General features: G+C 34.2%; 1 protein-coding gene across 9 annotated transcripts; it reads right to left on the reverse strand.

Annotated features, from left to right (window-relative positions):
• Positions 1 to 544: 544 nt before the first annotated feature.
• Positions 545 to 16,622, reverse strand: LOC121975865. Of its 9 annotated transcripts, none has more exons than XR_006110462.1 (4): positions 14,290 to 14,413; positions 14,030 to 14,129; positions 1,897 to 2,013; positions 545 to 1,231 (listed from the first exon to the last, which is right to left on the reverse strand). XR_006110462.1 is itself a non-coding variant. In XM_042527769.1 (4 exons), the coding sequence occupies exons 2-4, from the start codon at positions 14,114 to 14,116 to the stop codon at positions 753 to 755; spliced, it is 663 nt and encodes a 220-aa protein (XP_042383703.1). In that variant the 5' UTR covers positions 14,117 to 14,129; positions 14,290 to 14,413; the 3' UTR covers positions 545 to 752. The 9 variants fall into 9 exon arrangements, 5 of the variants coding, with proteins under 5 accessions (XP_042383703.1, XP_042383706.1, XP_042383704.1 ...); XM_042527769.1 differs by having other exon boundaries at positions 1,917 to 2,013; XR_006110463.1 differs by lacking the exons at positions 14,030 to 14,129; positions 14,290 to 14,413 and adding an exon at positions 15,217 to 15,296.
• Positions 16,623 to 17,903: the final 1,281 nt, after the last annotated feature.

The following is a 17,903-nucleotide window of genomic DNA, read 5'->3' on the forward strand; positions in this document are numbered from 1 at the left end:
TAAGCCTTAAATCGAGCCAAAAAATGAGTTCTAAAATGAATCTTAAAACGAACTTTAAAACAAGTCATAAAAACGAGCTCTAAAATGAGCCTGAAAACGAGCCTGAGCTCGCTTAACGAATTAGCTCGTTAACTATGATAATCGAGCTAATAACGAGCCGAGCTCGAATTGTTCGCGAGCTTAATAATTTCAAAATGAGCCAAGCTCGAGCCTTATAATAAAAATTTGATTCGAGCTCAAACCTAATATTGTTCGACTTGTTTACATCCCTATGTATTTCTACATGTGCTTTTATTTCAAAGTTTTTCTTATTAATTTATTTTTTATCATTAATTTTAAAATTTTCTTCGTGTTTGTGGACAATTATTTTTTATCTTATACAGAATATGAAGGTATATCTGACTGTTAGTTGCTTACTCTTGCAAACTGTATACTTAATTGAGTCAAGACGCCTAATAAGTTAAGATCCATAATCGACCTTGTGAGTGTAAATATCCAATATTCATAAACAAAAAGGAAAAATCGTCAAGCTTACAAAGACTAATTGAAAGATGACCGATAAAATGGAACCTCAAATGTTGACATGCCTGAAAAAGACATCGATATGCCTAGAAACGGCATTATAGGTTTTAACTGTATTGAAATTCCACTTAAAAAGAGTAGTCATCAAAATAGACCAACTAAAAAACAAGATATAGTATCAGATCATATAATGCTCAAAACATAGATTTGGATAAAGAAATCAAAAAATGTTATTCAACTTCTACTTCATCCTCATTCCTCTTCAACTTCTTTCTGACTGGGCCACTTATTTCTACACTTTTTTCTGAAGCAGCATGGTCTTCATCTTCCACTTCTACATCAAAAATAGTATTCATTGAATTTTCATTACCCTTACCCTTATAAGATGTGCTCTGTCTGAGAGTAGCATTTGAACTTTGAATCAGATTCAACAGAATCTGATTTCCTTTCTGAACTTCCTCCAAAATTGACTTGTATTCTTTCTCCACTTCCTCCAGCTTTCTTTCATTCTCTCTCTTTAATTCTTTATATTTCTTCAGTTTTTTTCCCTGTTTATGAAGGTTGTGTAAACATTGTTCTTTCTCTTCGTTATATTGCACTGTTGCAGCCACTGAAATCTCATGCCAGCTTGTAATTTTTGTAACAGCATCTGACAAACATGACTGGAAACTTGTTATCTCAAATTTTCTTCTTTTTTCAGCCATAGTTCCTACAAAAGAATGTTAATATAAAACAAATTAACGATTATGATAAGCAATTCTAAAATGAAAAGAGACTGAATTGTAGGTATAATTAATTATGTTTGTCATGCTTGGAATTTGGTTGAATATAAAAAAAAAGCTAACTATTATAATGCTCCTGATTATATAATTCTTTGTATGATCCAATATATCTTCATGGACTAAGGATACTATGTTATCTATCTATTCTTGTTGGTAGCAAGTTTGATGGTTTAATTTTATGCTAATTACCTAATAAGAATCTAAGCATTACTAAAAAAGTTTAAAGTTGATTTAGTACTTCTAGTATAATTTTTACTGAAAAAGTTAATTGGAGTGATAAGTTGATTTATATCTATATATATATATAGTTTTTCTGCTGCTTCTATCTTTTGTGATATATGTGTTTGTGTACTTTTAGACTATGCCTTAACAAATTATTTCCATTATCTAAAGATTATATGTTATTTGAAGATGATTTTAACTTTTCATTTGGTTACTTTGATGCTTTCATGAGCATATTTTAATTATAACTACTTTTATATTTTAGGTATTCCAATTCCAAGTGTTTTAAATGAAACAATAAAAACTAAAAGAATGCTTTCATAACTTTCAACTTCTAGAATTGCCAGGTATTCCTTAACTAGAAGATTACAAGTTAAAGAAACAATTAGCTGAATTGCCAGGTATCCCTTCTTTTCCTTTTAAATGACTTTCTTTCCGTTCTCTCCTTCCTTTTTCCCAACTCCATAGAAATATACGAAAGCTGACACTGCAAGCAATTATTTAATATAATCAAAAAAATGATATTTAAATTGCCCTAATTTCATCATGTTTTCTCAGGGAAGCATACCAACCCTAGCAAAGGTAACTTGAATTCCCCAATCAAATCAGTAAATCAGAGATAAAAAAAAAACCAAAATAGAATTAGGAGAAATCCTAAAAGAATTCTTAACCGAATCAAGATCCAATAATTACAAAAAAAAAAAAAATACAATTTGAAACTTAAACTGCCTTAATTCCATCATGTTTCTTAAAAAGCTTATCAACTCTAGCAAAAGTAAATCAAACTCCACAATCACAGCAATAAATCGGGGATGAAATCTAAAGCAGTTCTCAGAAACAGGCTTTAAATTTCATTTGACTATATAACCTAGAACCAAGAGTACAAGAGTAGATCTAAAAGTAGTGTCAAGGAAATGAGGGAGACCATACCCAGGGTTAACCTCGAAAAGGACACAAATGCTAAGGCTAAGAGGGTTATTAGGAAGGTATCAAGGGAGGTTATCCATGAATATCTTGTGAACACAAGAACCTCTTATAGGTTTTGTATTCCTAAGAGTGTAATGTTAAATGAGTGTCAGATGTGCCAACTACCATTAGGATAGTAGTTAACCACTGTAATATTATCATTTTGAGGTGCTTTTGAGGTATAGGATTACCTTGAAAAAGATGATTCAACCCTACTCTAGGAGGTTTAGAGTGTGCCAATTTGTTTAAAAAATTCAATTTAAGAAAATTGATACATTGGGATAGGTTTATGCTATTTGATGGATTATAAGCTAGAAGATTTTTGGCTTATATCTAAAATGTATGAAGAAATGACTCTATGTTAGAGTTTAATGCAACATGCCAAGATTTAGTACTTTGAGGGAGTTAATCAACACATGTATCAAATTTGATATTTTTGGCATTAGTAGAATTGGTGTATAATTAGGATTGATTATTCATACAACACATGTCTCTATATTTTGACTCTATGATGTTTTGCATGTCATGTATTGATGTCTCTTATTTGTTGATTTCATGCTAGTTATACGTTTTAGGCTTTTGTTATATGTCATGGAGCATTTTATATATGTATTTTTTTTATTAGTTGACTTGTATGCATTTTTCATTTTTAGTTACAAGTTTCATATAATTAAGGGCTAATGACATCAATTGGCATCTAGTGTTAGAGGGTTAATCGCATTTAGACATAAAAACAAGTGAAATGTTAGGATGATGAACTAAGTTCAAGATGTTTGATATAGCACATCCAAATGAACTAAGTATCATCAATTCACATAAACAAGATGTTGGCCAATCATGGGAAAAGCTCATGCTCAAGTGATGTGCATGTATCCCAAGGTTCATGATTTGAAATTGTTTTCAAAAATAATTTTCCAAAAACTTTGGTGTTGCCTACCATGTGGTAGAAGTCACCAATATTGGTTATGTTGATATAAAGTTAGGGAGAATATTTTCAACTTTGTATTAATCTTTAAAAATAAAAGTTATTTTCAAAGAAAATTATTTTTCACCAATAAGGCTTGACACAGATAATGTTTTGTATGAGTTTTCATGATTTTTCAAAAATTATAGAAGAATCTATGTATTTCTCAGTGCTTACCTTCAAGTCTTCTTCCATCTACCAAGAGTCTTACCTTTGGACTTCATCCTTGACTAATTCATTTAATCTTTATCTACTAGGATTTCTTTTTTGCCAACTCTTGTTAGAATTCTTTATTTGCCAAGTATTTGCCCAACATCGACTTACTTAGACATTTTCATCTATATCTCATGTTAGACTTACTAGATTTCTCTCTGTGCCAAGTATTTAGTTAACCTTAATCAATGTGAACTTTTCCAACTACTCCACAAGCGATTTTAGTGAAAATTTATGCATCTAAACACTTGACAAAACTCTTCAGCAAAAACAATATTAACCTAGCTTGAACCTTTGTCAAACACATCAAAACCACTAGGTAAAACTCACCCACTTGGGGCATCATTGCACCAATACTCTCTCCAACATTCTCTTTCCCTTAGTGACATTTATGAGGATTGTTCTCAGTGTGCCATTCTATATCTTCTACAAGAGCTCCAATGATGTCTACATTATCATTGAACCAACCTACTTTATAAAAGTAGTCAAGGATCTAAATTCATGTACAATGGTGACCATCAAATTTAACACTTCTTTGTAACCACGCTCAGACTTTAGTTTACCAAACCACCCCATGAACATTGTTGGTTTAAAATGGATCTTTTGCCCCAAGTACCCAAATGATGATTCTCTTGAACTGCGCTTAATGAGGCATTTTTTATGTTATACTTATGATTTCCATAATTGGCAGTTTGAATGGAATGTTAATTAGTATTAATTGCTAACTAATAATTAAAGTATGCATAATTCAAATTAATGATGCTGGCATTAACAAACTAAATTGTAAAATTTGGACAATGATGGCGATGGATGGAAAGGCATGTAATGTGAACGTATATATAGATAAAAAATTATGCAGCAGCTCGCATGGATTAATAAAATGTGAAAAATTAATTAAAACCCATGCAAATTGCAAGGTACTATATCTTTATATTGTACTTCTACTGCATGTACATGTGCAATATTTGCATTATATTTACCAACTAATTAGTTAGTTGTCACTCAGATTATTTTCTTGTTACCTCAAACTTGAAACAAACACATTAATAGTCAAATCATGGTCATTAAGTGTCAGAATTTTGAGCTTATAAATAGAGGAGGTTCTTCCATGAGTAGTAGCATTAGCCACAAACAACCAATGCTTGATTGCTAACGTAGTTGAGTCATTATATCTTGGAAAACAAACATCCATTTAAACCTCTAGACACAGTCGAAGAGGGACAAACCTATTTTAAAGAAATTGTGTTTAATCATAAGCCTCCGTGTGCTCAGCAAACCTATCGACTTGGCCTTCTTGACTACACTTCCCAACTTGACCTCCTGCTCAGCTGGTCAGTGCAAGTAGGCATTGAGCAATTAGCCCAATGTTTTGATGTATGACAAAAGATTTAAAGTTAGTTATTATGCGATCTAATATGTATATCAAGTGCACAAGTGCATGAAAACTTGACAAGATAGAGAAAACCCAGATGAGTCAGTAGGACCAAATATCTAACAGAGAAAGGTCAGAAAGATTAGTAAGACTAGACGTTTTGTAGAGAAAGTCCAAATAGATTGATGAACCAAACATTTGATAGGTTAAGTCTAGATGGGTCAATAGACTAAATATTTGGCAAAGAAAGTTTTGATAGGTCAACCGGACCAGAGTAAGAGAAAGTCCAAATGAGTCAACAAAACTAGACATTTAGTAAGATAAGAAGTTCTGATAGATTAAGAAAATTAATATTGGGCAAGTGTAAGAAAATCCAAAATAAGATTATCTAGATAAAGTTAAGTGTTGTAAGGGAACAAATTGTATATGTGGGACAAGGGTAGTTCTCTTATAACCAAGGTTTAAAATCTCAACTGGTGCCAAGATTTCAGTCCTAAACCAGAACGATACAGTTTTGGTATCGTATTGTACCGATACGGTTTCAATACTTTATATATATAATTTTAAATAAGTTGTATATTAATTTTATATAACTTGATAGCATATCTTTCTCAAAACCTTCGAAATAAAGAACGGGTAATGTAAAATATTTCTTAGGCGTAAAGATTAGACATTTATATCAACAAAAATGTGTTTCATAAGAAGTAGATAGCTAAGTATGTTAATATTCACGGTTCCAAATTTCAAATTGATTCTAAAAAAATACTTATTATCTATATATAAATTAACACAAAGATCCTAATTTATATAATATACATTTTATAATTATAGTATATATATAAATATATATATATATATATATATATAAAGATTATAATGCATTCTAAAATCAAATTTATTTAAAAAATTTATATATTTTTTAACAATTAAAATTTTTAGAATTATTTATAAAATTTTGAAATTATTTATAAATTTTGAAATTTATTTTAAATATTTTTATAAAATTTTAATCTATTTTTAATTTATAAAATAATTTAAAGTTTGATTTTAAAATTATTTTAAATTATATAATTATATAATTATATAATTATATATTATATAAATTATCTAACTTTAATTTTTTAATAAAAATAAAAAATTATATTAATTAATTAATAGTTTATTAAATTAATTATTAATTAATATAATATATAATTATAATATCTATATAATAATTAACTAGAAATTATAAATTATATATATAATATAATGATTTTAATTAAAACTTTTAATATAACCCTATTTTCCTCCTCGAATCTTCCTCTCGTGATTCTGCCGCTATCGCTGCCTCCCCTTCCACGCACACAATTTTTTCTAGCCTTGCCGCAGCTATTGATCTTTTGCTGGTAGCCTCGCCGAGCTAATCTTTCGCCAATACTTCCAGATAAGTCTTCATCCCCAATTGATTCCTTCTTTCTTATGTTGCACGCACGTGACGTACGTGAAATTGTTGTGCATGTTGTACCGGTCAGTATCAGTAAAAATTGTTTGTTTCTGTCGGCACGGCTCGAGATTCATTCCTTGCTTATAACTAGGTGTTGACCTTATTGAGAAATCAATAGGAGTTTCAAATTAATGGGAATAGACAATCAATTAAAATTCTCCTTCAGTCAACCGGCGAATAAGTGAGATGTTTGATGGGATTTGCCTTGACGTAGAAGATAAATGTTGGGCACTCACCCTTTTTATTAACTTCTATACTTTTATTTATTTATTTATTTAGTTGTCTCTATATCCGGCCTTGTTTGCATTTCCATATGGCTCTCTAAGCTCAATTATTATTTATTATTATGCTAAAGTTTTTATCGAGAAATATTGATCCACCTCTGAAACCTAGTGATTCACCTAACAAATCACTAGGCCGTAAAGTAGAAACCTAAGGGCTACTAAACCACATTAAATACATGTGTCACTTATCTTATTCTTGTTATTATTATTTGCACTTTTCTTTATAATTAGTTTAATAAAATCCAACGCTTTTATTTTCCGTTGTGTACTCGAATTAGCATAATTATTTCAAAAATTAATTAACTTTTTGAAAATATACTATTCACCTCCTCTAATGCCTTAAATGATCCTATAATTATTATCAAAGTAGGTTGTGGTATATTTAGATAGGGGAATTTGGGCTTGTGCATTTTTAGGACCCGTTTGGTAGGGTTGATTAGGGTAGGATTATGTTTTTAATCCATGTTTGACTTGTTTTTAACTAAGTCAATGATAACTGACTTTGAGTGAATATATCACTGTATAAGTTAGATAATGGATCACTCTTTGGCCCAGGTATTGTGAATCACAATGTGTAGCATATTAAAATGACACTTTTAGCCTTTGCCTTAAAATAACCCTTTTAGTATGAAAGAGGAATGCAGCTTTTTATTTGCATCCAAAATTAAGAAGGTTGGGGGCATTTTGGTCATATAATAAATAACTCACTTTTATCCTTACCATAAAATTCATGCCAAACAAAAAAAATTTATCATACTTTACTAAATATGCACATCTAAAACATTATTATCACTCAAATTTATAATCCATCAATAATCCTATCATGCAAACCAAGCGGTGCCTTAGGAAAGGTTATGTCTAAGGATTTTGACTATCCAATGAAGCATGCTTGCGACTCGCCACGAGCTAGGATTTTTCCTGGTGCAACTTTACTAGAGTTGCCTTACCCTAATTTAAACCAAACTTAGAGAAGATTTAGTTAAAGTTTAGATAAGAAAATTTGGACTTGTGGATCTTTACAAAAGATTCTATCTACGGATTGTGTCTGCCAAAAGAAGTCCGCTTGTAACTTGCCACAGCCTGGGATTTTTCATGGTCCACATGTTTGAGCAATTGAAGCTAAACTAACATACCCTAATCTAAAAATCTAATCATCGAGCCACACATTAGAAGTCAGGCATCTAATTCTAGTTGGTATTCGATTAACCACTTTAAATTAAATTTCTATCTTTAACTTTAATGATATTTTCTTATTGTATGTAATTACCCTATGTTAAAAAAAATATTATATATATACCACTACCCAAGATTCTTGAAAGAGTCCTTCCATTGGGATGGCGGATTCCATCTTTTTGCTGCCATTGAAAGAGTCCTTTCAACGTCTTGAGAAATTTCTTTTATTGATATGACCATCTTTGAAGATTAGAGCACTATTCATCCCTCTTTCTTTGATGACAATCATTTTTCTTATTAAAAGGGGAAGATGGAGTATTACCGTAACATTGAAATATAGTTCATTTCAAAAATGATTACAAAGTACCTAAAGATAAACTTGTACAATCACTGGAGTTCGACAAATGAACTAGTGACAAAAGGAAGAAAACACGAGCTAATGCTAAAGCCACTTGGACCCTCCAATGTGGTGGCTTGGCTCAAGAACAACTTAGCAAGGTTGGTCCGTTCAGTAGCACCAAGGAGTTGTGAGACAAACTGATTGAGCTTCATGAGGAAATTTGTGACTCAAGAGTAACTCAGAGGGATCTCCTTCTAAGTCAACTCTAGAATTGTCAAATGAAGGAAGTAGGAAATTTTGAACAAGCTCCATGCAATCAGTTAGCGGCTTGAAAACCGAGACCTTATAAGGTACCTTATAATCTTTCCACGAACAACATTATGAGCATCCATGGTGGATGCGTATAAGGTGTTTTGGAATTTATCTTTAATTTAGTTAGATGAATTATACTATGAATTTGAACTTCTAACCTTAAATCTAGAAAGGTATAGCTTTGATTGCAATCAAACTTAAGTCACAAAGTCAAAGTCAAAGCACACGGTCAAACTTGAGTCCAAGTCAAGGGATGACAGAGAGAGCCTAAGCTCAGAATAGCCAATATGTTACGAAGGATAATGAGGAGAGAGAACACTAAAACAGAGGTGAAAAAGGAACAAGGAACAACAAGTCAAAGGATCAAGGTCTAAGTCAACCATCATAGTTGATGCCATGTTGCATGATTTAGGGAGATTGTTGAAGCAATCTACCTAAGTATGTGTATTATATGATTTTGATATTTGGACCATGTTTAAATTAAATGATTGTTATGATATGATGTGATGTGTCAGGTGTGCGGGTGGCAGATTACTTGACATGTTAGTGAAAGCCCTAGTAGACAAGGAAAGTTAGATGCTAGGCAGATGAAGTCCAAGAAAGGACTTGGCAAGGATGACCTAGCAAGCAAGAAAGATCGGATGCAAGGCAAGCGAACATGGTGAAAGATCTAACATGCAAGAGAGGTTAGATGCTAAGTAGATGACGTCCAAGAAGGGTCTTGCAAAGGCAGGCAAGCAAAGAAGGTTGGATACTAGGCAGAGGAAGACCCAGAGCGGTGAAACTCCGGGCACGGAAGACCAGTTGGCATGTAGACCTTCTGGCATTAGGTATACCTCTAAACCTAAGAGCTTTGAGAACCTGTAACACTGGGATGGAGGTAGGTTCAGAGTTAGGCAGACTCAACTCGTAGATAGGTTAAGTCGATTAATATCAAGATAACTGTTGCAAACCTCAAATTCGAACAAGCTCAAATTCGCGATATGATATTAGTTGACTATGTGGACTATTGGAGTCAACTAATTGATACCATGAATGATCGTTGAGGTTGAGGTTATGGTTTTGCATGTGGTCGACTGTTATGCATGCACAGAGGATGAATTTTGGAAATGAATAGAATATTGGAGAGTCAACTGCTTTAATTCCAAATCAAATAAAATGATTGAATCGATTTTGAAAGTTGACTCTTCCGCAGCACAATTGATTGTAAGGAGTATATAGTCAACTGGACAAAATCAAAAGGTAATATGGATGATTCCAAAGATTTTGACATACTAAAAGTTGCATGATATAATAAGATCAAGGTGATGGAACATAATGAGTCAACTGATGGTGAAAATTATAGAAATGCTTGTTGCATTCTCATAGGCACACAAAAAAACAAGATTTTTCTAGCAATCTTCCTTGTGCTCTGTAACTTTCTCAGCGAAGTATGCTCATAAAAAGGGATTTACTAATTAATCAATTACAAAATTGTACAGTAAAGGAAGGTGAGTCTATTAGTTAATTGCATAGCGGGTTTAAGAAACTTCTAAATGATCTCCACTCTATTAGAGAGGGTGTTGAAAATCAAGACCTAATTAGGTATGCACTTAAGACATTTCCTAGGAGCACTCTTTGATCATTCATCGTAGATGCATATAAGGTGTCTGAGGATCTCTCTACTGTAAAATTAGATGAATTCTTTTGTGAATTTGAACTACATGAACAAGTTGACAACAAGTTTAAAGAGAATGGTATAGCTCTTCTTGAAGATTTGAAGTCCAAAGTAGATACGAGAGCCAAAAAAGAAGGGGGAAAAGAAACAAATTGCACCAGAATCTAAAGGAGAGTCCAAAAGCAATAGTGACACTTCATCCTCAAGGATTGAGGATCTCATGAGGAAGATCAAGAGAAAAGGCAGGAGGTTCAATAGAAGACAACCTAAGAACCTCTAAGAAGAAATCAAAAGGGAAGGTAAGAAGAAATTTAGTTTAAAATGAAAGTCTAATGTAGTGTGTTTTCAATGTACAGGAAAGGGCACTAAAAGCAAACTGTCCTGAACTCAAAAGCCCAAAACTCAAGAAAAGAGGAAAGAAAGCATTAAAGGCCACATGAGATGAGTTATCGTCATCAAAATATTCAAATGGTGAGCAGATTGAAAAGATGGGAAGGTACCTAGCATTAATGGCAATTAAGTACATAGTTGGGAGCTCAAATGGTAGCAGCTCAGAGAAGTCATATGATGAAGGACCATCATGCAATGAGGAGGAGGTAGCATCTATTAAGAAGTGGCATTCAATTATTATTTGTCTAAATAGATCATTAGAAAAATCTAAAGTAAATATCAAAACATTAGAATCTGGACTTAGGGCAGCATTGAGACAAGAGGCTTCACTACTTCTTAAGATATTCCATGAATTGACTCTCGCATATGCTGTTTGGTAAAGAACGTGAACAGTCAACTTAGGAAGTTGACTGTGACATTCTATACCTAATGAAATTTGTCAGTCGATTCCTCAAATCGACTCCCAGGCATTCCATGTAATCAGAATGTTGCTCAGTCAACTCTATCAGTCGACTGAGGCTTGTTAAAACCTTGTTTTGAGACCCTAAAATTTTGAAAATTTTTAGGGATATCTAATCATGATCTTCGGACTTAGTGCATATTGATTACGCACAAATCTTCCTATGATTAGGCACCTATTATGATCTGTATCCCATATGATTTCTTGACCCAAAGTAATGCATCATGATAAGCATTATGGATCAAGAATCACATTCAGGGTTTTGGTTAAGTTTTGTGAGATGTATAAGTTAAAGTAATCCTAGTTCTAAGTGAGCATGCAGTTATATCGTAATGGTTAGTCCAGGGTTTTCAGTGTCAATCCGTGCCAGCTTGATATCGACGGTTTTTATCGTTCCGGCACTATATCGATACCGAGACGCCGTTCTGACACCGGATCGGCGGAGAAGATAAAGAAGCAAAGAGAGGGAGTGGTGAGATCTTACCTTGACGGCGAGTGAGGCAATGAGGTGCGGCGACGAGCACTGCGGCCACGAGCAACGGGGAGCGACAGGAGAAGGGTGAAAAGGGTCGGAGTCGGGTCGGGAAAACCTAAAACCTAAACCTCAGTTTTTATTATAAAAGTAAATTGTTAAAATATATATCTTATATTTTTATAGTTAATATATATATATATAATATGTTATTCTGCAGATGGTTTTGCACTTCGATTTTTTATTATTTTTATTTTTATTATGCTAAGGGAGCCTCTATTAGCGCCCGGATTTAATCTTTGCGTCCCAACTCTATTTTTTTTTTAATTTTCAAAAATTAAAAATTTCTCAAAACATCCTAAAAATATATATATTAAACTATGTTATCATCTAAAATTTTTTATCTTGAAAAATATAACCAAGAAAGAAATCTAAACCCTAGAAAGAAAATCTTATGAGCTTAAATTCATTATAACCTAACCCCTAAATCCTAAAATCTTAAACCATAAATACATACAATATACCCCGTGAGTATCAAAATTTTTTAATTTTGAATACTATAATACAAGAGAGAAACCTTAACCCTAGTGAAAAAATCTTATTGGCTCAGACATATTATGACTCAACTCCTAAATCTTAAAATTTTGAATCTTAAATTCATATAATATACCCCAAAATAAAAAAAAAACAAAAAAAAAAATTAAGAGAATAATCCAGGCACCTGGATTCATTCCAGACACCTGGACAAGTTCACATACAGGTGTCTGGATTAATTCCAAGCGCCCCGAGTCTAGTCCGAACAAAATCGTAGGTAAGGTTTGTAGCATATATATATATATAGCACTTGGATCACAAGGAGAGTTTTGAAGACTCTAATAGGGGTTAACAACCTCTATTATCGTCAACCATGGCCAAGCACCGTAAGCTCTATTAAATAGAGCTTGGGAGGAAACATTTAGCTGTGTTTCTCGCCACCAGTCAATTGGTAAAGACACCAATCGACCGATCCTAAATGGAATTTGACTGTTACAGACCAACGGCTCGATACCAATAGACTGCTACAATGTACCAGTCGACTGCTACAGTACCCCCAACAGCTAGTAAGACCCTAAACCTAGAATTTTACACTGGGTACAATCTCTCATGCACTCGCCCTTGTCCGCACAACCTTGGCCTTGCCTTCTAGCCTCCTCTATCAGTTTTGCGTCCCTCGGATGTCTCTCCATCCTTCACGTCTTGCCCTTTGGAGCTTCCTTCGGTCTCGTCCTAGTTGCCAGGTCTTTCTTTGCTAAGAGGCTCCTCACCTCTAGGACTTCAACCAATGTCAAGTCACACTTGGACTTACGTCGTCAAGACTATATACTTGAACTTACACCGCCAAGACTTCACTTGGACTTTTCTCCTTTGCCAAAATCACACTTAGACTTTTCTTGTTATATCTGTATCCTGCACACTCACAATGCATATCAAATACAACATTAGTCCTAACATAAACTTTGCCCAAATATCAAAACTTATGGCACCTAGATTGCTCCAACATAACCTAGGTGGGAAAGTGAACCTAAGGGAGATAGTAGCCAATTTTGGTCAGATTTCGACCGTGATCTGACGTGCAAATGGCAAAAGGGACCAGGAGAGGATCAAGTATTGCCGTTACATTTAAGGTAGGAACTTTTCCACTTGTGATGCATGTCAAACATAGTCAAATGAAATCATAATCCAACTCAGTATGATTATTCTTTCATATTACTGGCAGTATAATTGTGTAAGATCAATTGAGGAGAAGAGTAGTCCATGTGTAAGAGAATGTAACCACATAAACTCACTGACAGTATGATCCATAACATGATCCTTTACTTCACTTCTACTGTTATATGCATCTTACTCTTCCACCTTACTAAATCGCCCCAACAAAGTTGAAATATCTAGTGATAGTCCTCCCATCACCAACTGAACCTTCTTCAAAACAGCAATATACTTGATAATATCAAGATTTTTTTTTTCTCCCAAGTGGAAGAAGATATGGAAAAGTAGGAGACGATGGGAAGAGGGAGACAAGAGATGAACCAAACCTAGTGCTTTCCTCCTAAATTATAATCTCCAGAACCTTATACGCAGAAAATGTACAAGATAGTGCAAACTTAAGATTTGAAGCTACCTCTTCTAATTATCAGTCATGTTACAAGAAAATTTTAGCAATCTAATTCATAGTCATTCTCTTTCATTCTCTAGAATATGTAAAACATTACTAACATGCATAACTGCAAATGGATGGTTTCCTGAACACCCATGGAAATTACCTGAACACATTTGCATCTAATAACAAAGGACCTCTAGACGTAAACTAAATTGTTTATTTAAGCACATTATAATTCGCGATTCAAATTCTGAACTATAATGAAGGAAATGTTACAAACATGTGGATAGAAGTAGTCGAGTTCTTGACGAGATGGTGTGCGCACTCTGTCTTTTAGGAGTGACTGCTCTGATACCAATTGAAACATCCCTAGATTATCTCTAAAAAAAAAAAAAAATTATTTAAACAAACCCTCTCGACATCTGCAATGTAAGTATCTGTAATACAGTTTTGTCGAAATAATCTAGCTTATTCCATGTCATGATAGCTTCTCAAACAAGAGTTTATTAGAAAGGTCAATGAACCCTCAAGCATAAGAACCTCTCATAATAAGACAAGTAAGCTCTGCACTCCTAAAATGTCGGACAATGTCGTGCGTCCATCCCGCCTCCTCATCTACTCCGTCCGAGGGCCTTCTATCATTTCCTGAGAGTCATCCTCACCTATAAGGTAGACATCATGAGTCTACGGCCCAGCAAGCACAATCCACTATGAATAATAGGACATCCATAAGGTAGCAGAAATAGTAACTAGAAGTCAACGGAAAACATAACCCGATTATAGTATATCAAAGAAAGACATACAATACACAAGTTATCCTATATAACTAATTAGGTGAATATGTCACATATCCGGTAACCACAATTAGAGCCAGTCAACAGTCTCATTAACCTAGAGGTACCTCCTAGAGAACATGCAATCATATAACCGAAGCTAACAATAATTTACGGTATCAGTCATAAATTACAGTATCAGTCATGTTTGGAAGAGCCCTCCCCGGAGCTCATCCCGGGTCACCCAACCCGTACTGTCACCACATATGCTCATACTCATCCAATTAGTTACATAAGAAAACATAACCAATCTATATTATACTATTTTCTATAGCTCATTCCTTTCATAAAGTCGAATACAATGAACATAATCTATCCATCATACTTGCAATTAAACATGAACCTTTCTACTACAGAACCTAGGCTTAAGGAATCTTAGCTTTATTCATTTCCTCATTATGCTCATTTTAAAGAATTAAAGGGCCTCATCATTTAACAGCAGAACATACAACACAAAAACAGATGACTAGCATATGGAAATCACTAGCAGCATACATTCATAATAATGAAACTAAATTCGAATTCAACACCTACAGCATATAGGAATAGTTAGAAGAAACTCATATAGAAATAGATAGAAGAAACTCCACTTTGTATTCCCTTTTTACTCACGAAATCCAACCATAACCATTACCAAACGCTTGAAGGAGCATCACATCATCAGAAGCAATTCCCGATCTGATCAAAATCCGAGGAAAACAGAACCGCGCATCTAGGGGAAAACCACATTTCAATAAGTTTCGCCACAATATCTCGGAACACAAAACCCACCAACACATTTGTTAAATCTCCCATCAAATTCAGAATCCAAAAGCACTAAATGGTCTCGGAATCAATCTCAAAACCAAATCTGACAAGGAACCCGAAAACACAAGGAAGGAATGTCATTGACTTCTATTTACAAATCCTAATCGTCAAGGAATTCTATAGAACACAAAAAGGAAACACCATCGAAAACCCCCTACAATCCCTAATCCATGGAAAACCACAATCGTCGCAGAGAGGAGAACATCACTGTTCTAAGACCAATTCCCGTGACCTTCTGACTGGAAGTCCAAAAGCAGCAAAACAACCAGATACATCATCAAGCAAGGCATAAAACTCTAACAACATCCTGTTATCGGAATTGGAAGCCAGAAGAAAACATAAACACCGTCGAACGACATTTAGAGCTACCCTATCCATACCAAAATTCTCCGCAAGCTGTAGAACAAAGCAACCTCACACTACATCTCAACAAAATCCCAATTCTAACCAAAATCCCGAACCCAGTTTGAAGAACAAATCCATAACAAGTCAGTTGTAAATCTCTAAACAGCAGCGAAGGGAATTGAGACTAGCAACAAGCCAACCGATCAAACCCATCGAAAACAACTCAAAACCACTCAGGGTCTAAAACCAAATCCGGAGCTCCACAGAATCCCAAACACCACTTATACCCTCATCTAACATCTCGGCTAGGCATTTATGCAAGCAGATAACGTCCAGAGAGCTCGCAAAGGAACCTTGAGGCGAATCAAAACTCCACCGAGAAGAAACCCAATTCAAATCCAAGACCTCGCAGAAACCTTAAGCTGTTGCAAAAATCCCGAAGAAAAACACGATACAGAGCAAATCGCGAAGAGAACTGGGATCGCATCAGAGCAATTCGCGAAGAGAACTAGAATCGCGTCCTATGCAATCGTTCAAACAATGAACAACAAATCCCTTACACAGCAACGAGACAAACAAAATGTTCCTAACCTAGCAAAACATGAAATCGCGAGACAACCCATAGGATCTCAGAAATCCCCAAATCGCAATTCGTTCCAAAGCAAAGCAACTTTGCAGTGTACCATCAAACTCCCTAGGCTCCTATCCTCTACCTTATAGATCTCACATATTCAATTCAACTTGTACTTGCCTTTCTTGTGCTCGCGCCGAAAGCCCACGCCCAATCGCCGGTGAACTTCGCCTGCTCGTGACGTCGAGTTTCCTCTTTTATACATAAGTTATCTAGCCTAGGGAATTATTAAGGTCAATTAATCCCTTGCTTTATTCGGTACCATTTGCTTCCATCAAATTTAATAATTTTATCCCCTTAAAATATGTCATAACAGTTCATTTTAAATCCTACAAAATTCCTAAAATTCCTAAATAAATTTTTTAATTAAGTCTTGCGAGATTTTTATTTATTTAATAAATAAATTTCCTTAATTAATGCTCGTGAGACCTTACAAAATTGTCGACTACAAAAGGAGAATCTAGGATGGGACACCTTCTAATCTTCTTCCTCTCCTTCCAAGTAAGACTCGCAGGTTGGAAAATTTTCCACCACCAATGAGCCCAAAGGTCCATCGGCTATTAACATTTGAATCATACTCAAGTTAATATGACCCAAACTTAGATTCAAAGATATGTTTGGTTTATTTCCGAAAGTTGCTTTCTCTTATTAGAATTAGAAGATGTGTTATTAATTTCCATTTGTTACATCGTGGGAGTTATTGGATTAAGAGTATACAAATTGTTAACCAACGCACCAGAACAGATAACCATCCTATTTTTCTTGACAACCACTTTGTCATAAAAAAAAATAGAATATCCATCCATAAATAATTTAGAAACTGAAATCAAGTTCTTTCTAAAATATGGTACGTAAAGAAAATTTCTCAAAATCAAAATTTTATTCCTATTAAAAGATAAATAAACATCTTTCACTGCAACAGCCGCTACTCTCGTAGCATTGCCCATGTAAACGGTGATTTCTCTTTCATGTAGTCATCGGGTTTCTTGGAACCCCTGCAATGAATTGCAGACATAATCAGTGGCTCCCGTATCTACACACCAGATAATGATAGATAACACCGCTAAACATGTTTCAACAATTAATGAATAAGATACACCTTTATTGTTCTCCTGCCTGGCAACCCGATTCTGGTATCCGAAGAGTTTCTTGAGATTGAGCATCATGACATAGGCAGTGGGTAGGGCTTGATGCTGATGTTGCAGCACATTTGACATAGAAGCCAAAATGTAACACCGCGCCATCTCATCTGCCTTGATTCATTTCCTATGTCTCTCTATCTCCTCTTCACTAGAATCCTTATCAGGCATGCTAGGACAAACCTCAAGAAGTACGAACTTGTATTCTTCAGCAGTTAAGACAATGTCTAAGTTTCTTTTCCAATCAATATAATTTGGACCAGTAAGTTTGTTTTCTTTTAAAATAACAGCAAAGGGTTTGAAAGCCATTTTGAAATCCTGAAAATCACAAAATAAAATATTTGGTCAAAACTTTAGAATTTAAAATAATATTGATTCCTTAAACAATATCATTTAAAT

Source organism: Zingiber officinale, chromosome 4B (genome assembly GCF_018446385.1).
Source record: "Zingiber officinale cultivar Zhangliang chromosome 4B, Zo_v1.1, whole genome shotgun sequence".
Classification (NCBI taxonomy): domain Eukaryota; kingdom Viridiplantae; phylum Streptophyta; class Magnoliopsida; order Zingiberales; family Zingiberaceae; genus Zingiber; species Zingiber officinale.

What these genes read in the sequence shown, in the direction of transcription:
- LOC121975865 (XM_042527769.1), bottom strand. Translation starts at nt 14,116, where the DNA reads ATGTTTCAATTGGTATCAGAGCAGTCACTCCTAAAAGACAGAGTGCGC. An exon ending in TCGACTACTTCTATCCACAT is followed by an intron (nt 2,014 to 14,029) that starts GTTTGTAACATT and finishes AATTGCTTGCAG; the next exon opens with TGTCAGCTTTCGTATATTTC. An exon ending in AAGGGATACCTGGCAATTCA is followed by an intron (nt 1,232 to 1,916) that starts GCTAATTGTTTC and finishes ATTCTTTTGTAG; the next exon opens with GAACTATGGCTGAAAAAAGA.